This window comes from Eucyclogobius newberryi, unplaced genomic scaffold (assembly GCF_026437365.1).
Source record: "Eucyclogobius newberryi isolate DKJ021-1_F unplaced genomic scaffold, fEucNew1.0.hap1 SCAF_2, whole genome shotgun sequence".
NCBI lineage: Eukaryota > Metazoa > Chordata > Actinopteri > Gobiiformes > Gobiidae > Eucyclogobius > Eucyclogobius newberryi.
Window position 1 is genome coordinate 50,419,647 of NW_027315834.1, and position 24,768 is coordinate 50,444,414.

At 49.1% G+C, this 24,768-nt stretch overlaps 1 protein-coding gene across 1 annotated transcript in view; it reads right to left on the reverse strand.

The window, feature by feature from the left end:
• LOC140367198 (DENN domain-containing protein 5B-like) overlaps window positions 1–24,768 on the reverse strand; it is a 33,663-nt gene that overhangs the window by 3,367 nt on the left and 5,528 nt on the right. The window contains exons 2-16 of the mRNA XM_072453553.1: window positions 19,561–19,620; window positions 18,175–18,284; window positions 14,368–14,829; window positions 11,204–11,402; window positions 9,425–9,657; window positions 5,895–6,284; window positions 5,288–5,479; window positions 4,127–4,364; window positions 3,864–4,008; window positions 3,499–3,559; window positions 2,358–2,465; window positions 1,519–1,647; window positions 1,218–1,370; window positions 203–278; window positions 94–148 (exon numbers count right to left, since the gene is read on the reverse strand). Coding sequence (XP_072309654.1) covers window positions 94–148; window positions 203–278; window positions 1,218–1,370; window positions 1,519–1,647; window positions 2,358–2,465; window positions 3,499–3,559; window positions 3,864–4,008; window positions 4,127–4,364; window positions 5,288–5,479; window positions 5,895–6,284; window positions 9,425–9,657; window positions 11,204–11,402; window positions 14,368–14,829; window positions 18,175–18,284; window positions 19,561–19,620 — 2,611 coding nt within the window. The remainder of the gene's footprint in view (window positions 1–93; window positions 149–202; window positions 279–1,217; window positions 1,371–1,518; window positions 1,648–2,357; window positions 2,466–3,498; window positions 3,560–3,863; window positions 4,009–4,126; window positions 4,365–5,287; window positions 5,480–5,894; window positions 6,285–9,424; window positions 9,658–11,203; window positions 11,403–14,367; window positions 14,830–18,174; window positions 18,285–19,560; window positions 19,621–24,768) is intronic.

Here is a 24,768-nt window from a genome sequence, read left to right on the forward strand (position 1 = left end):
TTAGCCCCTCCTCCTCATAGTGATTAGCCCCTCCTCCTTCTCATAGTGATTAGCCCCGCCTCCTCCTCACAGTGATTAACCCCGCCTCCTCACAGTGTCACTTGGACAGTTATGACCCAGAATAGTAAGTAGAGGGATGTGGGCGGGGCTAGGGGGTAAGTGAGACGCAGGTGAGTAACTACAAGGTCAGAGTGAGACTTACCGTGAGCCGCCTGCTGCTCCAGTCGCTCCTCGCGGGCCTGATAGTGGAGCAGGTGTGACCAGAGCGACGACTTCCCCTGGACAAACATCAACAACATCAACAACATCAACAACATCAACAACATCAACAACATCAACAACATCAACAACATCAACAACATCAACAACATCAACAACATCAACATCAACAACATCAACAACATCAACAACATCAACATCAACAACATCAACAACATCAACAACATCAACATCAACAACATCAACAACATCAACAACATCAACAACATCAACATCAACAACAACAACATCAACAACATCAACAACATCAACAACATCAACAACAACATCAACAACATCAACAACATCAACAACATCAACAACATCAACAACATCAACAACATCAACAACATCAACAACATCAACAACAACATCAACAACATCAACAACATCAACAACATCAACAACATCAACATCAACAACAACAACATCAACAACATCAACAACATCAACAACATCAACAACAACATCAACAACATCAACAACATCAACAACATCAACAACATCAACAACATCAACAACATCAACAACATCAACAACATCAACAGTCTGAGAAACATCACATTATTCTCTCAATTCAAGTCCAAACTTTTGAATCAAATCTTAAAAACAACGTCACGTCTGAAAGTCTCGTCCGGCGAAAAGACCAAATACACGAGTCTTCAGTGCAAACTTCAGCTTTGCATCGTTCTCCTGCTGGTTCTCCTGCTCTCTCCTGCCGGTTCTCCTGCCGGTTCTCCTGCTGGTTCTCCTGCTCTCTCCTGCCGGTTCTCCTGCCGGTTCTCCTGCCGGTTCTCCTGCTCTCTCCTGCCGGTTCTCCTGCCGGTTCTCCTGCCGGTTCTCCTGCTCTCTCCTGCTGGTTCTCCTGCCGGTTCTCCTGCTCTCTCCTGCTGGTTCTCCTGCCGGTTCTCCTGCTCTCTCCTGCTGGTTCTCCTGCTGGTTCTCCTGCTGGTTCTCACCTGCTTGACGAGCAGCCCGTGGCTCCAGATGCGCTCCAGGAGGTCACAGAGCGACGCGATCAGAGTGTTCTCCTCCAGACCTGTGATCACTGCATCTCCATGACCCAGATCCACAGCCTCACGGCCCATTTTAGACACCAGGAGGCGCTTCGTCTGAGAGACCAGAGGAGGAGCAGGTCAGAGGAGCAGAGGAAGGAGAAGGTCAGAGGAGCAGGTCAGAGGAGCAGGTCAGAGGAGCAGGTCAGAGGAGCAGGTCAGAGGAGCAGAGGAGCAGGAGGACATCCGTGTGGGCTCCTCTTACCTTCAGGCGACACTCCTTCAGAAGACCCTCCACAAACTTCCAGTTGGTCTGAGCGATCACAGCAGGAGACAAGTCCGAGAGTTTAGGCTGACGAAGGGAGGTGCCCAGAGCTCGAGCCTCCTGCAGCTGCTGAGGAGGAGAGAGGAGGAAGGTCAGGGAGGAGAGTCAGGGAGGAGGTTGAGGAGGAGAGTCAGGGAGGAGGGGGAGAGAGGAGGAGAGAGGAGAGTCAGGGAAGAGAGTCAGGGAGGAGGAGGAGAGTCAGGGAGGAGGAGGAGAGTCAGGGAGGAGGAGGAGGAGGAGAGTCAGGGAGGAGGAGGAGAGTCAGGGAGGAGGAGGAGAGTCAGGGAGGAGGAAGAGGAGAGTGGAGGGTCAGGGAGGAGGGAGAGAGAGGAGGAGGAGAGAAGAGGAGAGAGGAGGGTCAGGGAGGAGGCGGGGGAGGAGAGTCAAGGAGGAGGAGAGTCAGGGAGAAGGAGAAGAGTTTCATGTGGTTTCCATGGTGCTTTTCCACATAAACGTAGAGCTCAGAGCTCTACGACTCTGAGCTGAGAGTTACACTTTCAGCCAAAAGAGGGCGATGTTTCCCCAGAGTCATCTTTATATTAGAAAACACACGACAACGTGTGAACCACAATCTACACTAAACACGCCCTCTGGCCACGCCCTTCAGCCCTTTGGCCACGCCCTTCAGCCCTTTGGCCACGCCCTTCAGCCCTCCGGTCAGGACCAGACTCGGGATCTGACCTTTCAGCTGTTCTGTTTTGTCGCTGTAACTTTCTCTCTGAAAAGAGTAAAGCCACGCCCCTGGAGGTGCGGGAGCAGGCGGGGCACAGGTCACGTACCAGGCACGAGGCCGACGCAGACTTTTTGGGCGGATTCGTCCTCCGAGGAACGCCGTGATCCCACAACGCCATCGAGTTCAGCGAGCGCTCCACCTCCTCCAGCGAGGACTGAGAGGAGGAGGAAGAGGAGGAGAGGAGGTGGAAGAGGAGGAAGAGGTGGAGGAGGAGAGGAAGAGGAAGAGGAAGAGAGAAGGAGGAGGAGGAGGTAGAGGAGGAGGAGGAGGTGGAGGAAGAGGAGGAGGAGAGGAAGAGGTGGAGGAGGAGAGGAAGAGGAAGAGAGAAGGAGGAAGAGGAGGTAGAGGAGGAGGAGGAAGAGGTGGAGGAGGAGAGGAAGAGGAAGAGAGAAGGAGGAAGAGGAGGTAGAGGAGGAGGAGGAGAGGAGGAGGAAGAGGAGGAGGTGGAGGAGGAGAGGAAGAGAGAAGGAGGAAGAGGAGGAGAGGAGGTGGAAGAGAGGAGGAGGAGGAAGAGGAGGAGGAGGAAGAGGAGGAAGAGGAGGAGGAGGAAGAGGTGGAGGAGGAGAGGAAGAGAGAAGGAGGAAGAGGAGGAGAGGAGGTGGAAGAGAGGAGGAGGAGGAAGAGGGGGAGGAGGAAGAGGAGGAAGAGGAGGAGGAGGAAGAGGTGGAGGAGGAGAGGAAGAGAGAAGGAGGAAGAGGAGGTAGAGGAGAGGAGGAGAGGAGGTGGAGGAGGAGGAAGAGGAGGAGAGGAAGAGGTGGAGGAGGAGAGGAAGAGAGAAGGAGGAAGAGGAGGTAGAGGAGGAGGAGGAGGAGGTGGAGGAGGAGACGAAGAGAGAAAGAGGAAGAGGAGGTAGAGGAGAGGAGGTGGAGGAGGAGGAAGAGGAGGAGGAGAAGTTGGAGGAGGAGAGGAAGAGAGAAGGAGGAAGAGGAGGTAGAGGCGCGGAGGAGAGGAGGTGGAGGAGGAGGAAGAGGAGGAGGAGGTGGAGGAGGAGGAAGAGCAGACGGAAAGAAAATTCAAAGGAGAAAATAAAAAGCATGCAACATAAAGAGATGGAAAGAAGAGAACAGAACAGAAAGAAATTAGACATAAAACGTAGATCATGCAAAATAAAGAAGAAGACGAGAAGAAGAAAAAGAAGAGAAGAAGAGGACGAGTCCAGAGAGTTGGAGCTGGTTTGGATCCTGTACCTCTTTAAGATCTTTGTCCAGGCCTGAATCTGCTGCTCTCGGAGTCTGTCTCTGAGTCCACCTGAAACACAAGGTTTAGTCCTGGTTTAGACCTGGTTTAGACCTGGTTTAGACCTGGTTTAGACCTGGTTTAGACCTGGTTTAGACCTGGTTTAGACCTGGTTTAGTCCTCTTTGGGGGCGTGTTCACGACCTCACCTGTTTGGAGGCGTGTTCACGACCTCACCTGTTTGGAGGCGTGTTCACGACCTCACCTGTTTGGAGGCGTGTTCACAACCTCACCTGTTTGGGGGCGTGTTCACGACCTCACCTGTTTGGAGGCGTGTTCACGACCTCACCTGTTTGGAGGCGTGTTCACGACCTCACCTGTTTGGGGGCGTGTTCATGACCTCGCCCTGCAGACTGGGGAAGCACCCTGGGGTGAAACGTCCTTGTCCGATCCTCATGTTGAGCAGGTGAGGCATCACCGCCGTGTGGTCCATCCTCTGGTACCTCTGCTCCACCGCCTGGCCTGGAGGGGAAGTGCAGGAAGACCTGAAGCCAGGGTCATCGTGGGTGCTGGTGGGTGCTGGTGGGTGCTGGTGGGTGCTGGTGGGTGCTGGTGGGTGCTGGTGTGTACTGGTCCTTACCGGCCTGGCGCATGAGGGTGCTGGGGCAGCGCTCGGTGCCGCTGGAGCTCAGGTTGGGCGCCCGGTGCTGGTGGAGCTTCTTCTTCTGGACGCGCTGGTCGAACACTCGCAGCTGCGCCTCCTTCTGCTCCCACTGGGACATGATCTTATGGTCTATGAAGGAGGCAAACATCTGCGTCTCAATGAAGCGCGAGAGGAACGGGAGGAGGTGCTCGGGCTGCTCCGACAGGAAGGACGCCTGAAACACACAACACCTCCTACATCACACAAGCAGAGGACCCAAGGGACACACAATCGCCACCAGCTGAGGGCGCAAGGACCCAAGGGACACACCATCACCACCAGCAGAGGGCGCATGGACCCAAGGGACACACTATTGCTGCCAGCAGAGGGCGCAAGGACCAAAGGGACAAACCATCACCACCAGCAGAGGGCGCATGGACCCAAGGGACACACTATTGCTGCCAGCAGAGGGCGCAAGGACCAAAGGGACAAACCATCACCACCAGCAGAGGGCGCATGGACCCAAGGAACACACTATCGGCGACAGCAGAGGGCGCAAGGACCCAAGGAACACACCATCGCCACCAGCAGAGGGCGCAAGGACTCAAGGGACACACCATCACCACAAGCAGAGGGCGCATGGACCCAAGGGACACATTATTGCCGCCAGCAGATGGCACAAGGACCAAAGGGACACACCATTGCTGCCAGCAGAGGGCGCATGGACCCAAGGAACACACCATCGCCACCAGCAGAGGGCGCAAGGACTCAAGGGACACACTATTGCCGCCAGCAGATGGCGCAAGGACCAAAGGGACACACCATTGCTGCCAGCAGAGGGCGCATGGACCCAAGGAACACACCATCGCCACCAGCAGAGGGCGCAAGGACTCAAGGGACACACCATCACCACCAGCAGAGGGCGCATGGACCCAAGAGACACACCATCGCCACCAGCAGAGGGCGCAAGGACCCAAGGGACACACCATCGCTGCCAGCAGAGGGCGCAAGGACCCAAGGGACACACCATCGCCTCCAGAAGAGGGCGCATGGACCCAAGGGACACACCATCACCACCACCAGAGGGGGAAAGGACCAAAGAGACACACCATCGCCACCAGCAGAGGGTGCAAGGACCCAAGGGAAGGTGTGGCTGACCTTGTCAAAGTTGTGCATGTTCTCTCTGGCCGTGAGCCAGGACTCCAGGTCGCTGCAGCTGTGGATCACAAAGGCTTCGTAGTCACAGAACATGGAGATGAAGCGAGACGCAAACACTTCTCGGAGCTGAGCGTTCAAGATGGCCGCCCTCTTCTCCTCGTCCAGGCGCGAGCTCGGGCGCTGCTCCTCCGTCTGCACAGCACAGGAAAGAACAAAATAGACAATTATTGATATTCAAATCAAATTTTCATTCTTACAACTCAAATCATTGATACTTTCTGAATAGAGCACTTTGTTTTTAAAATATATTTGTAATACACAGTTACATCACCAGAGGGCGCTCACGTGCTCCATACAATCGAATACAAACATAGGTTATTCAGCTTTTATCTGACTGGAAACTATCTTTGAAAAGCGGCTAACGTGAGCGGCTAACGTGAGCGGCTAGCATGAGCAGCTAACGTGAGCGGCTAACGTGAGCGGCTAACGTGAGCGGCTAGCGTGAGCGGCTATATCCAGCGGCTTTATTCATAATTAGGACAAATCAGTGTGTTTGAGGCGTTTAGTTTTTGCTGAATAAGTCATGACCTCACGTGTCCCTCCTCACCTCGGACCTTTGACCCTTGACCCCGGCCCTGAGTGCGTCCACTCTGGCCACGCTGACCCCGGTGCGTCTGGTCAACGCCTCCAGCCGCTCCAGCGTCTCGTTCTTCTGCAGCAGCTCCAGGACGGCCTCCTCGTCGGGGCGCAGGTTGCCGTTGCGCTGGTCTTGCGCGTGGAGGCTGGAGGTGGAGTTTCTCCGGAGCGTGCTGGAGGTACGAGGGGAACTGCCCGGCCGCGGCGATCCGGGACACGAGCGTGAGTCCAGGCCGGAGACGCCGGAGCGCTGCAGAACCTCCCTCAGCTCCTGGATCAGGTCAGATTTGAGCGGGAACTGAGGGAAGTCCTCGGGAAGGTCGACGAAGCCGTTATCGATGTCCACGAAGCACAAGTTAGCCTGGAACAAGAGAGAAAAGAGAAGAGAGATACTTTTAGAGACTTTTAGAATAGGAGTCTATAAGGAGAGTAGTAGGAGACTTTTAGGAGACTATTGGAAGACTATTAGGAGACTATTAGGAGACTATAAGGAAACTATTAGGAGACTATTGGGAGACTATTGGGAGATTTTTGGGAGACTATTGGGAGACTATTGGGAGACTATTAGGAAACTATTAGGAGACTATTGGGAGACTATTAGGAAACTGTTAGGAGACTATTAGGAGACTTTTGGGAGACTATTAGGAGACTATTAGGAGACTTTTAGGAAACTATTGGGAGACTATTAGGAAACTATTAGGAGACTTTTGGGAGACTATTAGGAGACTATTAGGAGACTTTTAGGAAACTATTGGGAAACTATTAGGAAACTATTAAGAGACTTTTGGGAGACTATTAGGAAACTATTAGGAGACATATTAGGAGACTATTAGGAGACTTTTAGGAAACTATTGGGAAACTATTAGGAAACTATTAGGAGACTTTTAGGAGACTTTTAGGAGACTATTAGGAGACTTTTGGGAGACTTTTAGGAGACTATTAGGAGACTTTTGGGAGACTATTAGGAAACTATTAGGAGACTTTTAGGAAACTATTGGGAGACATTTAGGAGACTTTTAGGAGACTATTAGGAGACTTTTAGGAGACTATTAGGAGACTATTAGGAGACTATTAGGAGACTTTTGGGAGACTTTTAGGAGACTATTAGGAGACTTTTGGGAGACTATTAGGAAACTATTAGGAGACTTTTAGGAAACTATTGGGAGACATTTAGGAGACTTTTAGGAGACTATTAGGAGACTTTTAGGAGACTATTAGGAGACTTTTAGGAGACTATTAGGAGACTTTTAGGAGACTATTAGGAGACTATTAGGAAACTTTTAGGAGACTTTTGGGAGACTATTAGGAGACTTGAGGAGACTTTCAGACAATCTAGGAGACTTTTAGATTAGGAGACTATTATTATCAGGAGACTTTGAGACTGAGACTTTTAGGAGAGTTTCAGACAATTCAGGAGACTTTTAGAATAGGAGATAGAAAGTGTTTTCTAAGATATTTCTTTATTGTCCCGCATGGGGAAATTTCATTGTTGCAACGCAGGTAGATACAGAGGAAGATACAGCAGAAAAGAACAGATCACTTATAGGAAGTTTGAAAAATACTTTCAGTAGAAGATCTCCTATAAACAAAAACTCCCATAGACAAAACCCAACAAGGGATGGAGGGGAAAAAATAATAAAGATAAAAATAAATAAATGAATAAACACATAAATACATAAATACCATTGCATGTGATCACGACATTAATTGCACATTAATATGTTTCACGACGGCACATGGATTGCAGATGAATTCCAACAGTAATTGCACATATGACAGAATTGCACATGGTTAGGTCAGTATTGCGAGTGTTCAGGACAAACAGTGTTTGTTATAAAGTCTGACAGCAGCAGAAGGAAAGACCTACGGAACCTTTCCTTCACACAGCGAGGGTGGATCAGTCTCTCACTGAAGCTGCTCTCCAGAGCGGACAGAGTGTCCTGCAGGGGACAGAGTGTCCTGCAGGGGACAGAGTGTCCTGCATGGGGTGAGACTCATGGTCCAGCATGTGAGTTTAGCCAGGACCCTCCTGTCCCCCACCTCCTGCACCGAGTCCAGAGCACAGCCCAGGACGGAGCTGGACTTCTTGATGACTCTGTCCAGCCTCTTCCTCTCCCTCTCTGTGATGCTGCTGCTCCAGCAGACCACACCGTACAGGAGCTGATGCCACCACAGAGTCGTAGAAGGTCTTCAGGAGTGGCCCTGTCACTCCAAAAGACCTGAGTCTCCTCAGGAGGTAGAGCCGACTCTGGCTCTTCCTGTACAGTCTGTGTTATGAGTCCAGTCCAGTTTGTGGTTCAGATGAACACCCAGGTACTTGTATGAGTCCACTCTCTCAATGTCCCGTCCCTGGATGTTCACTGGTGAGGGAGCAGTGGGGTGGCGTCTGCGGAAATCCACCACCATCTCCTTGGTCTTCCCCGCCTTGATGAGGAGGTGGTTCCGCTGACACCAGTCCACAAAGTCCTGCTCCAGTCCTCTGTCCTCCGCATCATCGTCGTCCGTGATGAGTCCGATGATGGCAGAGTCGTCAGAGAACTTCTGCAGGACACAGCTGTCCGTGTCATGTCTGAAGTCTGCAGTGTAAAGGGTGAAGAGAAAGGGCGCGAGGACAGTGCCCTGGGGCGCCCCCACACTGCAGGTCCGAGTGTCAGACACACAGTTCCGGGCTCTCACAAACTGGGGTCGGTCTGTGAGGTCGTCCAGGATCCACTCTGCAGGTCGTACTCCACACCAGCCGTCTCCAGCTTGTCCCTCAGGAGCTGATGGTGTTGAAGGCTCTGGAGAGATTGAAGAACAGAATCCTCACAGAGCTGCCAGGCTTCTCCAGGTGAGAGAGAGAGAGCGGTGCAGCAGGGAGATGACGGCGTCCTCCACTCCAATGCCAGGACGATATGCAAACTGCAGCGAGTCCATGGCTGAGCTCACGGTGGAGCGGAGGTGGTCCAGGTTAGGGTTAGGGTTAGGGTTAGGGTTAGGGTTAGGCATGAGGCTATAAGGGAAATGCCACGGTCCCTGTAACTGCGCGGCCATTTGACCGCGCCGCGGCTCTCCAGCCACGGCCATAATTAAAACAGAAACTAGTAACAACTGAGAAAAGTACTAAATTGGCAGAGTTTAGGGAGACTCGACACAAAAGTGGTTGAACTATAGTTTCAGAGTCTGAAGTCCAGAGAACAAAGTCCAGGATCAAAACACGACGTAAACGAGTCACAATGAATCACGATTGTTCTGATTAATCGCACCGTTGATATGATTAATCAGCGTTAGTGTCAAAATCTCGATCTCGTTACGGTTTTTGTCTCTCATAAAGGCCTATCACTGACACCGTCTTGTCTTTGGAGTTCAATAATGGCTCCACTTCCTGAAAGACTTTAGTTTATTTGTGCTTCATGAGGGCAGAACCAGTGAGTAGAGAGAGTCTGACCTCTGACCTCATCAGCGGTTAAAAACTTACAGATTCTAGAACGTCACTGAAGGCCGACCGCCCTGCAGGATTACCTCTTGTGGCAGGTCGAGTGAAGAGCGGTCCATGCCCTCTTTGCCCTCTTCTTTGCCCTCTTCTTTGCCCTCTTCTTTGCCCTCTTCGGCCAGCAGACCCATCAGGTACGGCACGGGCGCGTCTAGGAAGTGCCTGAGCTTGGAGGGCAGGATGGGCACGTACACATGCTGCCACTGGAACGGGAAGAGCAGCGCCGACAGAGACTCGGCCACACACATGAGCCTGTGGGCATCTGCGGGCAGAGAGAGGGCAGAGAGAGAGGGCAGAGAGAGGGCAGAGAGGGCAGAGAGAGGGCAGAGAGAGGTCAGAGAGAGAGGGCAGAGAGAGGGCAGAGAGGGCAGAGAGAGGGCAGAGAGAGGTCAGAGAGAGAGGGCAGAGAGAGGGCAGAGAGGGCAGAGAGAGGGCAGAGAGAGGGCAGAGAGGGCAGAGAGAGGGCAGAGAGAGAGGGCAGAGAGAGAGGGCAGAGAGAGGGCAGAGAGAGGGCAGAGAGAGGGCAGAGAGAGGGCAGAGAGAGAGGGCAGAGAGAGAGGGCAGAGAGAGGGCAGAGAGAGAGGGCAGAGAGAGGGCAGAGAGAGGGCAGAGAGAGGGCAGAGAGGGCAGAGAGAGAGGGCAGAGAGAGGGCAGAGAGGGCAGAGAGAGAGGGCAGAGAGAGGGCAGAGAGAGGGCAGAGAGAGAGGGCAGAGAGAGAGGGCAGAGAGAGGGCAGAGAGAGGGCAGAGAGGGCAGAGAGAGAGGGCAGAGAGGGCAGAGAGAGAGGGCAGAGAGAGGGCAGAGAGAGGGCAGAGAGAGGGCAGAGAGGGCAGAGAGAGGGCAGAGAGAGGTCAGAGAGAGAGGGCAGAGAGAGGGCAGAGAGGGCAGAGAGAGGGCAGAGAGAGGTCAGAGAGAGAGGGCAGAGAGAGGGCAGAGAGGGCAGAGAGAGGGCAGAGAGAGGGCAGAGAGGGCAGAGAGAGGGCAGAGAGAGAGGGCAGAGAGAGGGCAGAGAGGGCAGAGAGAGGGCAGAGAGAGGTCAGAGAGAGAGGGCAGAGAGAGGGCAGAGAGGGCAGAGAGAGGGCAGAGAGAGGGCAGAGAGGGCAGAGAGAGGGCAGAGAGAGAGGGCAGAGAGAGAGGGCAGAGAGAGGGCAGAGAGAGGGCAGAGAGAGGGCAGAGAGGGCAGAGAGAGGGCAGAGAGAGAGGGCAGAGAGAGAGGGCAGAGAGAGGGCAGAGAGAGAGGGCAGAGAGAGGGCAGAGAGAGGGCAGAGAGAGGGCAGAGAGAGAGGGCAGAGAGAGGGCAGAGAGGGCAGAGAGAGAGGGCAGAGAGAGAGGGCAGAGAGAGGGCAGAGAGAGAGGGCAGAGAGAGGGCAGAGAGAGGGCAGAGAGGGCAGAGAGAGAGGGCAGAGAGAGGGCAGAGAGAGGGCAGAGAGAGACAACACACTGTTAAAAACGACCGGAAAGTTGAATCTTAAACAGTTTCTATTTAAAGATGGATTCTCTTTTTGAACAAAGACGTCCTCTTTTAAACCATCTTTTCTCCTGCTTAGAATCTTTACCTCCCCCCTCACCCCCCCCCCTCTCTCTCCTCCCCCTCTCTCTCCTCCCCCCTCCTCCTCCTCCTCCTCCCCTTCTTCACCTCCCCCCCTCCCTCTCCTCCTCCCTCCCCCCCTCTCTCTCCTCCCCCCTCCTCCTCCCCTCGCCTCCTCCTCTGTTACCATGGGAGTAGAGGAGGATCTTCACCTCCCCCCCTCCCTCTCCTCCCCCCTCACCTCCTCCCCCCTCTCCTCCTCCTCCCCCCTCCTCCGTTACCATGGGAGTAGAGGAGGACCTGCCTCTCCAGCAGCGTGCAGGTGAACACTTGGATCATGTTGTCCAGTCCCATCAGACTCAGGACGTGGCTCAGGGGGAAGTCGGCCAGCGGCAGCTCGGACGCTCCTGGACGCTGGCACACGATTGGCTCGTACACGCCCTGGAACCTGAGGGACCGTCCCGGGGCCGGCAGCGGCACCTGGGGGACATCCAGGACATCAGACAGAGGAGAGACACGAGCTGACCGGGGCCCGACCGGGGGCCGTATACGCAGTACTTCTCTGACCTCGTACAGCAGGTTGTAGTAGTAGTAGTAATAGTATACGCAGTACTTCTCTGACCTCGTACAGCGGGTTGTAGTAGTAGTAGTAGTATACGCAGTACTTCTCTGACCTCGTACAGCAGGTTGTAGTAGTAGTAGTAGTAGTATACGCAGTACTTCTCTGACCTCGTACAGCAGGTTGTAGTAGTAGTAGTAGTATACGCAGTACTTCTCTGACCTCGTACAGCAGGTTTTAGTAGTAGTAGTAGTATACGCAGTACTTCTCTGACCTCGTACAGCAGGTTGTAGTAGTAGTAGTAGTATACGCAGTACTTCTCTGACCTCGTACAGCAGGTTGTAGTAGTAGTAGTAGTATACGCAGTACTTCTCTGACCTCGTACAGCAGGTTGTAGTAGTAGTAGTAGTATACGCAGTACTTCTCTGACCTCGTACAGCAGGTTGTAGTAGTAGTAGTATACGCAGTACTTCTCTGACCTCGTACAGCAGGTTGTAGTAGTAGTAGTAGTATACGCAGTACTTCTCTGACCTCGTACAGCAGGTTGTAGTAGTAGTAGTAGTATACGCAGTACTTCTCTGACCTCGTACAGCAGGTTGTAGTAGTAGTAGTAGTATACGCAGTACTTCTCTGACCTCGTACAGCAGGTTGTAGTAGTAGTAGTAGTATACGCAGTACTTCTCTGACCTCGTACAGCAGGTTGTAGTAGTAGTAGTAGTATACGCAGTACTTCTCTGACCTCGTACAGCAGGTTGTAGTAGTAGTAGTATACGCAGTACTTCTCTGACCTCGTACAGCAGGTTGTAGTAGTAGTAGTAGTATACGCAGTACTTCTCTGACCTCGTACAGCAGGTTGTAGTAGTAGTAGTAGTATACGCAGTACTTCTCTGACCTCGCACAGCAGGTTGTAGTAGTAGTAGTAGTATACGCAGTACTTCTCTGACCTCGTACAGCAGGTTGTAGTAGTAGTAGTAGTATACGCAGTACTTCTCTGACCTCGTACAGCAGGTTGTAGTAGTAGTAGTAGTATACGCAGTACTTCTCTGACCTCGTACAGCAGGTTGTAGTAGTAGTAGTATACGCAGTACTTCTCTGACCTCGTACAGCAGGTTGTAGTAGTAGTAGTAGTATACGCAGTACTTCTCTGACCTCGTACAGCAGGTTGTAGTAGTAGCAGTAGTAGTATACGCAGTACTTCTCTGACCTTGTACAGCAGGTTGTAGTAGTAGTAGTAGTATACGCAGTACTTCTCTGACCTCGTACAGCAGGTTGTAGTAGTAGTAGTAGTATACGCAGTACTTCTCTGACCTCGTACAGCAGGTTGTAGTAGTAGTAGTAGTATACGCAGTACTTCTCTGACCTCGTACAGCAGGTTGTAGTAGTAGTAGTAGTATACGCAGTACTTCTCTGACCTCGTACAGCAGGTTGTAGTAGTAGTAGTAGTAGTATACGCAGTACTTCTCTGACCTCGTACAGCAGGTTGTAGTAGTAGTAGTAGTATACGCAGTACTTCTCTGACCTCGTACAGCAGGTTGTAGTAGTAGTAGTAGTAGTATACGCAGTACTTCTCTGACCTCGTACAGCAGGTTGTAGTAGTAGTAGTAGTATACGCAGTACTTCTCTGACCTCGTACAGCAGGTTGTAGTAGTAGTAGTAGTATACGCAGTACTTCTCTGACCTCGTACAGCAGGTTGTAGTAGTAGTAGTTGTATACGCAGTACTTCTCTGACCTCGTACAGCAGGTTGTAGTAGTAGTAGTATACGCAGTACTTCTCTGACCTCGTACAGCAGGTTGTAGTAGTAGTAGTAGTATACGCAGTACTTCTCTGACCTCGTACAGCAGGTTGTAGTAGTAGTAGTAGTAGTATACGCAGTACTTCTCTGACCTCGTACAGCAGGTTGTAGTAGTAGTAGTAGTATACGCAGTACTTCTCTGACCTCGTACAGCAGGTTGTAGTAGTAGTAGTATACGCAGTACTTCTCTGACCTCGTACAGCAGGTTGTAGTAGTAGTAGTAGTAGTAGTATACGCAGTACTTCTCTGACCTCGTACAGCAGGTTGTAGTAGTAGTAGTAGTATACGCAGTACTTCTCTGACCTCGTACAGCAGGTTGTAGTAGTAGTAGTATACGCAGTACTTCTCTGACCTCGTACAGCAGGTTGTAGTAGTAGTAGTAGTATACGCAGTACTTCTCTGACCTCGTACAGCAGGTTGTAGTAGTACTAGTAGTATACGCAGTACTTCTCTGACCTCGTACAGCAGGTTGTAGTAGTAGTAGTAGTAGTATACGCAGTACTTCTCTGACCTCATACAGCAGGTTGTAGTAGTAGTAGTAGTATACGCAGTACTTCTCTGACCTCGTACAGCAGGTTGTAGTAGTAGTAGTAGTATACGCAGTACTTCTCTGACCTCGTACAGCAGGTTGTAGTAGTAGTAGTAGTATACGCAGTACTTCTCTGACCTCGTACAGCAGGTTGTAGTAGTAGTAGTAGTATACGCAGTACTTCTCTGACCTCGTACAGCAGGTTGTAGTAGTAGTAGTAGTATACGCAGTACTTCTCTGACCTCGTACAGCAGGTTGTAGTAGTAGTAGTAGTAGTAGTAGTATACGCAGTACTTCTCTGACCTCGTACAGCAGGTTGTAGTAGTAGTAGTAGTATACGCAGTACTTCTCTGACCTCGTACAGCAGGTTGTAGTAGTAGTAGTAGTATACGCAGTACTTCTCTGACCTCGTACAGCAGGTTGTAGTAGTAGTAGTAGTATACGCAGTACTTCTCTGACCTCGTACAGCAGGTTGTAGTAGTAGTAGTAGTATACGCAGTACTTCTCTGACCTCGCACAGCAGGTTGTAGTAGTAGTAGTAGTATACGCAGTACTTCTCTGACCTCGTACAGCAGGTTGTAGACGTAGCTCTCGAGCGGCAGAGGGGGCGTGGTCTCCGCCATCACGGCGCGGTGCAGCTGCCACAGGAAGCTGCGGCAGGCGCCCATAAAAGGCAGCGGCGCGATGAGGCACAGCGCTTTGCACACGTACAGAGGGCCACGCCCCGAGTCCAACCGCGAATCAGACGCGTTGGACGGCGAGGAGTCGGCTTCGTCCACGCCGCTGGAGAGAGAGTCCATGGAGGAGGACGAGGACGGGCTGGGGGAGGAGCCGGCCCGGGCCTGGGGGCGGTGCATGCTGAGCAGCGTCTCCATGGCGACGCACACCCGGGTGCTCCTCACCTGCTCGTAGAAGGTCAGGACGAAGCCGTAGGTGCGCGAGTAGTCCTCCCGAGTGATGAGGAACGAGTGGAAGCGCGGAGGACGAGGACGAGCGCTGAAGGACAGGCCTCTGGGAACGCACAGCTGTGGAGAGAGGGCGCGGTCAGAGTCAGAGGGGCGCGGTCAGAGGGACAGGGACGCGGTCAGAGGGACAGGGGCGCGGTCAGAGGGACAGGGGCGCGGTCAGAGGGACAGGGACACGGTCAGAGGGCCAGGGACGCGGTCAGAGGGGCGCGGTCAGAGGGACAGGGGCGCGGTCAGGTTCTAACACGGCTCTGACTCTTAACGTTGCTGTTACATCAAAACATAAAAACAAAAGTTTGTAACAAGACGTCATGTTCAGGTCCAGGACTAAACCAGGACTAAACCAGGTCTAAACCAGGACTAAACCAGGTCTAAACCAGGACTAAACCAGGACTAAACCAGGTCTAAACCAGGTCTAAACCAGGACTAAACCAGGTCTAAACCAGGACTAAACCAGGACTAAACCAGGTCTAAACCAGGACTAAACCAGGTCTAAACCAGGACTAAACCAGGTCTAAACCAGGTCTAAACCAGGTCTAAACCAGGACTAAACCAGGTCTAAACCAGGTCTAAACCAGGACTAAACCAGGACTAAACCAGGTCTAAACCAGGTCTAAACCAGGACTAAACCAGGTCTAAACCAGGTCTAAACCAGGTCTAAACCAGGACTAAACCAGGACTAAACCAGGACTAAACCAGGTCTAAACCAGGTCTAAACCAGGACTAAACCAGGACTAAACCAGGACTAAACCAGGTCTAAACCAGGTCTAAACCAGGACTAAACCAGGACTAAACCAGGACTAAACCAGGTCTAAACCAGTTCTAAACCAGGTCTAAACCAGGACTAAACCAGGACTAATCCAGGTCTAAACCAGGACTAAACCAGGTCTAAACCAGGACTAATCCAGGTCCAAACCAGGTCTAAACCAGGACTAAACCAGGACTAAACCAGGTCTAAACCAGGTCTAATTCAGGTCTAAACCAGGACTAAACCAGGTCTAATTCAGGTCTAAACCAGGTCTAAACCAGGACTAAACCAGGACTAAACCAGGACTAAACCAGGTCTAAACCAGGTCTAAACCAGGACTAAACCAGGTCTAAACCAGGTCTAAACCAGGTCTAAACCAGGTCTAAACCAGGACTAAACCAGGTCTAAACCAGGTCTAAACCAGGACTAAACCAGGTCTAAACCAGGTCTAAACCAGGACTAAACCAGGACTAAACCAGGACTAAACCAGGTCTAAACCAGGTCTAAACCAGGTCTAAACCAGGTCTAAACCAGGACTAAACCAGGACTAAACCAGGTCTAAACCAGGTCTAAACCAGGACTAAACCAGGACTAAACCAGGTCTAAACCAGGTCTAAACCCGTCTGTATTAGTTATGACTCACAGTGAATGGTTTGTGTGGTGATATCAGGATGTGCTTTGTATCGACACAAGATAGAAGAAGCCTTACAATGTTTGCATGTTCTCCCTGTGTGTGACTGGACGTTGCATGTTCTCCCTGTGTGTGACTGGACGTTGCATGTTCTCCCTGTGTGTGACTGGACGTTGCATATTCTCCCTGTGTGTGACTGGACGTTGCATATTCTCCCTGTGTGTGACTGGACGTTGCGTGTTCTCCCTGTGTGTGTGACTGGACGTTGCATGTTCTCCCTGTGTGTGACTGGACGTTGCATATTCTCCCTGTGTGTGACTGGACGTTGCGTGTTCTCCCTGTGTGTGACTGGACGTTGCGTGTTCTCCCTCTGTGTGTGACTGGACGTTGCGTGTTGTCCCTGTGTGTGTGACTGGACGTTGCGTGTTCTCCCTGTGTGTGACTGGACGTTGCATGTTCTCCCTGTGTGTGACTGGAAGTTGCATGTTCTCCCTGTGTGTGACTGGACGTTGCATATTCTCCCTGTGTGTGACTGGACGTTGCGTATTCTCCCTGTGTGTGACTGGACGTTGCGTGTTCTCCCTGTGTGTGACTGGGCGTTGCATGTTCTTCCTGTGTGTGACTGGACGTTGCATATTCTCCCTGTGTGTGTGACTGGACGTTGCGTGTTCTCCCTGTGTGTGACTGGACGTTGCGTGTTCTCCCTGTGTGTGACTGGACGTTGCGTGTTCTCCCTGTGTGTGACTGGACGTTGCGTGTTCTCCCTGTGTGTGACTGGACGTTGCGTGTTCTCCCTGTGTGTGACTGGACGTTGCATATTCTCCCTGTGTGTGTGACTGGACGTTGCGTGTTCTCCCTGTGTGTGACTGGACGTTGCATGTTCTCTCTGTGTGTGACTGGACGTTGCATGTTCTCCCTGTGTGTGACTGGACGTTGCATATTCTCCCTGTGTGTGACTGGACGTTGCATATTCTCCCTGTGTGTGACTGGACGTTGCGTGTTCTCCCTGTGTGTGTGACTGGACGTTGCATGTTCTCCCTGTGTGTGACTGGACGTTGCATATTCTCCCTGTGTGTGACTGGACGTTGCGTGTTCTCCCTGTGTGTGACTGGACGTTGCGTGTTCTCCCTCTGTGTGTGACTGGACGTTGCGTGTTGTCCCTGTGTGTGTGACTGGACGTTGCGTGTTCTCCCTGTGTGTGACTGGACGTTGCATGTTCTCCCTGTGTGTGACTGGACGTTGCATGTTCTCCCTGTGTGTGACTGGACGTTGCATATTCTCCCTGTGTGTGACTGGACGTTGCATATTCTCCCTGTGTGTGACTGGACGTTGCGGGTTCTCCCTGTGTGTGACTGGGTGTTGCATGTTCTTCCTGTGTGTGACTGGACGTTGCATATTCTCCCTGTGTGTGTGACTGGACGTTGCGTGTTCTCCCTGTGTGTGACTGGACGTTGCGTGTTCTCCCTGTGTGTGACTGGACGTTGCGTGTTCTCCCTGTGTGTGACTGGACGTTGCGTGTTCTCCCTGTGTGTGACTGGACGTTGCGTGTTCTCCCTGTGTGTGACTGGACGTTGCGTGTTCTCCCTGTGTGTGACTGGACGTTGCGTGTTCTCCCTGTGTGTGTGACTGGACGTTGCGTGTTCTCCCTGTGTGTGACTGGACGTTGCGTGTTCTCCCTGTGTGTGACTGGACGTTGCGTGTTCTCCCTGTGTCCGCCTTCAGCTCGGTGCTCATTAACCTGAGGCCTGAACGTGATATCACGGCATCAGGTTTCTATGGCAACGAAAAGCGAGATCTGAAATTAAATATTGATGACTCGAGCAGGTTGAAAAGACTAAACCAGGACTAAACCAGGACTAAACCAGGACTAAACCAGGTCTAAACCAGGACTAAACCAGGACTAAACCAGGACTAAACCAGGTCTAAACCAGGACTAAACCAGGACTAAACCAGGACTAAACCAGGTCTAAACCAGGACTAAACCAGGACTAAACCAGGTCTAAACCAGGACTAAACCAGGACTCACCATGTTGACCGCGTCCTGGTCGAAGGCGTTTCCATCTACGTTCTCTGGGAATCGAGCCAAAACTTTGGAGCGGAACGTTCTGTGCAGAGGGTTCTGCTCCAGGTTCTGATCTGAGACACAAACACAGTGTAAACCTGATGCTCCAGGGATCTCTAAAAGCCCAGGAAGTCCAGGGGTCTCTAAAAGCCCAGGAGGTCCAGGGGTCTCTAAAAGCCCAGGAGGTCCAGGGGTCTCTAAAAGCCCAGGAAGTCCAGGGGTCTCTAAAAGCCCAGGAGATCCAGAGGTCTCTAAAAGCCCAGGAGGTCCAAGGGTCTCTCAAAGCCCAGGAGGTCCAAGGGTCTCTCAAAGCCCAAGGGATCCAGGGGTCTCTAAAAGCCCAAGGGATCCGGGGGTCTCTAAAAGCCCAGGAGGTCCAGGGGTCTCTAAAAGCCCAGGAGGTCCAGGGGTCTCTAAAAGCCCAGGAGGTCCAGGGGTCTCTAAAAGCCCAGGAGGTCCAGGGGTCTCTCAAAGCCCAGGAGAGGTCCAGGGGTCTCTCAAAGCCCAGGAGGTCCAAGGGTCTCTCAAAGCCCAGGAGAGGTCCAGGGGTCTCTCAAAGCCCAGGATCATTTGACGTCAAACACTAAATTAATTGTTTGTTGTGGCGCCATTTTAAATAAGTTTTGTAGTTTGCAAAGGAAATGACGACACTTAAAGTTCTGCTGTTTTTCTCATTCTGACTCAGTTTGGTGGAAGGGCATCTGTGCTAAACATCACACTTTCACTTATGACAAGAAGTAGAGCCTAGTCCCTCTGTGACGTCATCAGTGTGACGTCGTCAGTGTGACGTCGTCAGTGTGACGTCGTCAGTGTGACGTCGTCAGTGTGACGTCGTCAGTGTGACGTCGTCAGTGTGACGTCATCAGTGTGATGTCGTCAGTGTGATGTGTGATGTCATCAGTGTGCGACACAGAGACAGTTTAAACCATGGTTGGACTAAATAAAGGTGTTTTATGGTCTTATTGTGTCAGGTCAGAACTGTTGGAGTTTGGCTCTTGTTTACAGTCTGGTTGCTATAGTAACAGCTGTGACATCACCTCTGTGTCATATCTGTGTCACGTCCCACCAGGAAGTACAAGTATAACACAAACGGGCAAACTGGGGACAAAAAAAGGCCTTATTTAGTCTGTTTTTAGCTCAAATGTTACAGAGTGGGGCTTTAAAGAACCGTTTTATTGTGGAAATAATCATGTTTTTTGTATCGAGTCTTTCGCTTGATGTCGAAATTGAGTTTGAAATATATCGTGAGAACACAACGCCATGACGACAGGATTAGCACGATAGCAATAGCGTAGCGTTAGGTCACAGTTAGCACGTTAGCATTAGCGACGCACAGACGGAGACTTTTACCTGTGTCGTTTTCTGAGCAGGACTCGCCGCTTCGGTCCGACTCCAGCCACTGGTACAGAGCTACACACACATAAACAAATAAACAAACAAACAAACAAACACAAAGAAACAAAAGCATACACACAATCAAACACACAAACAAATAAACAAACACAAACAAACAAACAAAAACATACACACAATCAAACACACACACAAACAAATAAACAAACAAACACAAACAAACAAAAGCATACACACAATCAAACACACACACAAACAAATAAACAAACAAACACAAACAAACAAAAGCATACACACAATCAAACACACACACAAACAAACAAACAAACAAACATACAAACAAACACACACACACACACACAAACAAACACACAGCAAACAAAAAAACAAACATACAACAAACAAACACACACACACAACACACAAACACACAACAAACAAACAAACACACACACACACACATCAAACAAACAAACAAACATACACAAACAAACAACACCCACAAACAAACAAACATACACACACAACAAACAAACACACACAAACAAACAAACATACACACAAACACAAGAGACAGTGTTAAAGGACAAGGCCACAGACGGAGACAGAAGCACATTACGACTTTTGTGTCCACGTCACACAACGATGTGCGCGGGACAACAATGCTAATCATTTATTAGCTTTTCTACACAACTCGCTACAACAAAGCCACATTTGTGTTTTTAAATGTCATTTGTTGTTGTATAAATGTCAGAACCACAGTAAAGTCCTCGTGTCCGGAGATTTGAGCCGTTTTCCTTGTTTGTTTACATTAGTGACAAGAGCCAAGATGGCCGCCGATGGCACACATGACCTGATTAGTCTCATTACAAATGTCATCACAGATCTAAAGAGTTCTGAACCCAACCAGAAAGTGAAGCCTCAGCCTCAGTGAAGCCTCAGCCTCAGTCTCAGTGAAGCCTCAGTCTCAGTGAAGCCTCAGCCTCAGTGAAGCCTCAGCCTCAGTGAAGCCTCAGCCTCAGTGAAGCCTCAGCCTCAGTGAAGCCTCAGCCTCAGTCTCTGCGAAGCCTCAGCCTCAGTGAAGCCTCAGTGAAGCCTCAGCCTCAGTGAAGCCTCAGCCTCAGTGAAGCCTCAGCCTCAGTGAAGCCTCAGCCTCAGTGAAGCCTCAGCCTCAGTGAAGCCTCAGTCTCTGCGAAGCCTCAGCCTCAGTGAAGCCTCAGTGAAGCCTCAGCCTCAGTGAAGCCTCAGCCTCAGTGAAGCCTCAGCCTCAGTGAAGCCTCAGCCTCAGTGAAGCCTCAGCGAAGCCTCAGCCTCAGTCTCTGCGAAGCCTCAGCCTCAGTGAAGCCTCAGCGAAGCCTCAGCCTCAGTGAAGCCTCAGTGAAGCGTGACAGTGAAGGGACGAGAGACGCAGCTGGAGATGTGCATGTTTCGCTTGTTATAAAAATGTCTTTAGTTTCAGGTGTTTTGAATAAGTTTCAGAACGTCCAGATGTGACCCGGGTCCGGCTTTCGTCCTGGTTCCTCACACTCACTCGCTCGCACACGCTCGCACGCGCACGCGCACACACGCACGCACGCACACACACCACACGCACACACACCACACACACACACACGTCTGGTGTTTGTTGTTGTCGCTCAGTTTGGCCTCAGTCTTTGAGTCTCTTCCTGTCGTCAGTCCAGCTGCGTCTGACCCAGAGTCTGTCCACACCAGGTCATCAGCGGGACTGGACCGGGACTGGACCGGGACTAAACCAGGACTGGACTAGACCGGGACTGGACACAATAATATGATAAGAGCTGAAGAAGCCATTAATTATGATATAATTCTGCCATTATCTTTAATGTCACTGTACATCTAAAAAAAGATAATAATACAAATAAAAATAAAATAAAAATAATAATAACAATAATAATGACATGAGTCTCCTTGACTTTTTTGATCAGGTTGCCAAAATGGAATTTTGTGCCAAATTTCGTAAAACTCAATATATTACCCTCCATATAAAATTGTATTTCACTCTGTAGGGGGCGCTGTGGCGCCAAATTAATTAATTTCACTTCAAGTAGGTTTAGGGCAAAGAGTTTAACAACCGTTTCTAATTTGACGCAATTCGGACTTTATCTTGTGTCCCACTTCCTCCAAATTTCATCTTTTTAGGGCCAATGCCCTGGGAGGAGTTCATAAAAGTGCGACGAAGAGAGTCATGCTATGCCATTTTTAACAAATATGGCCGCGTTGCCGTAATAATATTTTTCATTCTCTTGTCACCATCTTCCTCTGCGCCAAATTTCATGATTCTACGATCAGATTTTTTTGGGGTTATTTCCTATCTCTCAATGCATTTTTTGTACATTTAAAAAAAAAAAAAAAAGGGAGAAAGAAAGAAAGAAAGAATAATAATATTCGGATGCGAAAACAACATTTTCCATTTTTCAAATATCAAACTATACATTTGGTGTGGGTCCCTGGTCACTGACGGGTACTTTGGTTGGTTCATTTTGATTGGGCTCCGCCCACTTTGTGTTTTTGGCCCTCAGTAATAATATACATTTTTGCATTACATGTTTATATGCACAGAACATGCAAGAGATGGGGAACATATTCGTGAGCTACTTAGGGCAAACGAGCGCCCGATGCAAAAGTGCTCGTTAAGTGCGCACTTTTGCACAGGCTTCGCCCGTTTACAACGGTAATGTTCCATTTTCCTACAAGTAATTAGTATAATTAGTATGCACGGGGCGTAACTAACTCATGTTAGTGAGTGTTTGGAAGTGGGCGAGCGCTTCGCTCGATTTCTGCTTTGCACGGCGTTACGGAACTAATAGGCCTCTCACCAGCTTGTGGAGCGAGGCCTAATAATAATAATAATTAAAGCCGCACGCGGCGATAAAGGCCCTCGCCCCCCCTTGCGGCCGCGGGGTACTTGCCACCGCAAAGAGCTCACCTCTAATCCCCCCGCCTACATCACCTCTTCCTCGCAAACAGCACAAACTTTTACACTACTTCATGGAACATTTTCACAGCTCCGTGTGTATGTATATTCATTTTATATATATATATATATATGTTATTTAATTATTATGTTATATATATTATATTATTTATTATATATATATATAATTTATTTATTATATATTTTTATTATATTTAAATACATATTATTTTTTATAATATATATATATATATATTATCATTTATTATATATATATATATATATATATATATATATATATATATATATATATATATATATATATATATATATATATATATATATATATATATATATATATATATATATATATATATATATATATATATATATATATATATATATATATATATATATATATAATATGTATTTACAGTAGTAACTGTTCAAGTTACGCTATTCAGTACGTCAAACCAATGCGTAGCCAAAAGCTAACGTTTGCATAGCATAGAGTTAGAACAGCACCCATAGGAATACATGGTCGAACTAATGCTAAGCTATTAAATGAATAGAAATCAGCTAGCGCTGGATTAGCATTTAGTAAATAAACACTCAAAGCTATAAAAACTCAAGCTAGAGTCACGGAATTTAGTGAAATTGTGCCTGGTCTCAAATTAACTCCTTATAAATATTTTCTGTATTAATTAGTTTTTCATAATCAAATTTGGAGAGGGCGCTAGAGAGCCATTTTATTAGCTAGCCTCTACATTTGTATATAATTGCGTTCAGCTTGGAAGTCCTCACAAACGCTCTATTAAAATCTTCCTACTAAGAAACTTAAGGCAGATTCTTATCCGTTTACGTCAAGTACATTTTTTCATCCCTTTCAAAATAATTGTAAACCAAAACACATGTAAATCAATGACAATAATGGTCAGGTTTCCATGGTAACATGCTTGTAGATGGAGGTTTGCCATCCCTGGCTTTATCGATCAAAATGGTAAGAAGAATGTATGTGCCAAATTTGATTTGGCTATGTCTAAGTACATTTTTTGACCTCATTTAAATGTTCAAGGGGGCGCTGTAGAGCCTTTGTAAAACTTAGCTATATATGTTATACATCATTGCGTTCAGCTCATTATTTTACACAAAATGTATCTTAATGCCGGGAAATAGAACATTTCATTCCAGAGAAATGCAAGTTTTATCACAAAAACATGCCATTTTTATTAACGCGATTGCCACGCCCACATTTGGAATTGTATCAAAAATCAAAAGAATTACCTCTAATCACACATGTGTTAAGTTCATTTTGACCAATGTTCACGCCTTTTAACTGAAAATCCAAGGTGGGAAAAAATAAAGTATGAGGTGTTAATATACTGGGTTCCGCCCACAATGGTCGACTCCCTGTGGGGTTTAGGGCGGGGTCATTATACATTTTTTTACTTGTCTTGACAAGAGGTATGTTTGTACCAAGTTTCATAAATCTAAGACAAAATAGGTCCATCAGTGTAGATGGCGCTAGCGAGTTATTTTGCTACTTTAATTTTTTTAGACACGAAAAAACTAATTTTTCACCAATCCTGAATTTTGTGTCCAAAAAAATTGAGTTTTCGTTAACGTTCAGGGGGTCAAAATTGGGGTGGTTTGGGACAGAACAAGAATAATTAAAGCCGCAAGCGGCATCCAACGGCCCTCGCGGGCCGCCGGCCTTCCGACTCTGCGCTTTCGACTTGATAAAGATGGCGCCCTTATTGTGTTGAATTAAAAAAGAACTTGACAGATGGCGACACATTGGACATGGCCAATCCAGTGCAAATGAACACAAGTGTCAGTCAAATTTGCTGCGCCGCCGCACAGAGACCGTAGCACTTAGAATATAAATATGGATAACTTTTGATGCTCCGCTTGTGTAGATGATATTTCCCAAAGTAAAGCTTGATCGAGCTATTGCCCACGGAGGAGTTTGTTAAAGTGTGAAGCATAAATGTGAACATTTCAAGGATTTGGCGTTTATTCCATTTGTGACATATATTTGCGGGTCCGCCACACAGAGACCGTAGCACTTAAAATAAAAATATGGATAACTTTTGATGCCCCGCTTGTGTAGATGATTTTCCCCAAATATGAGTTTGATCGGACAATCGCCCTAGGAGGAGTTTGTTAAAGTGTGAAGCGTAAAAATGTGGTGATTTGAGCGATGTTGCGATTTTCCCATAAGGATAACATGGGATGTTTCTGTCATCGCTACGGTTACGCCGTACAAA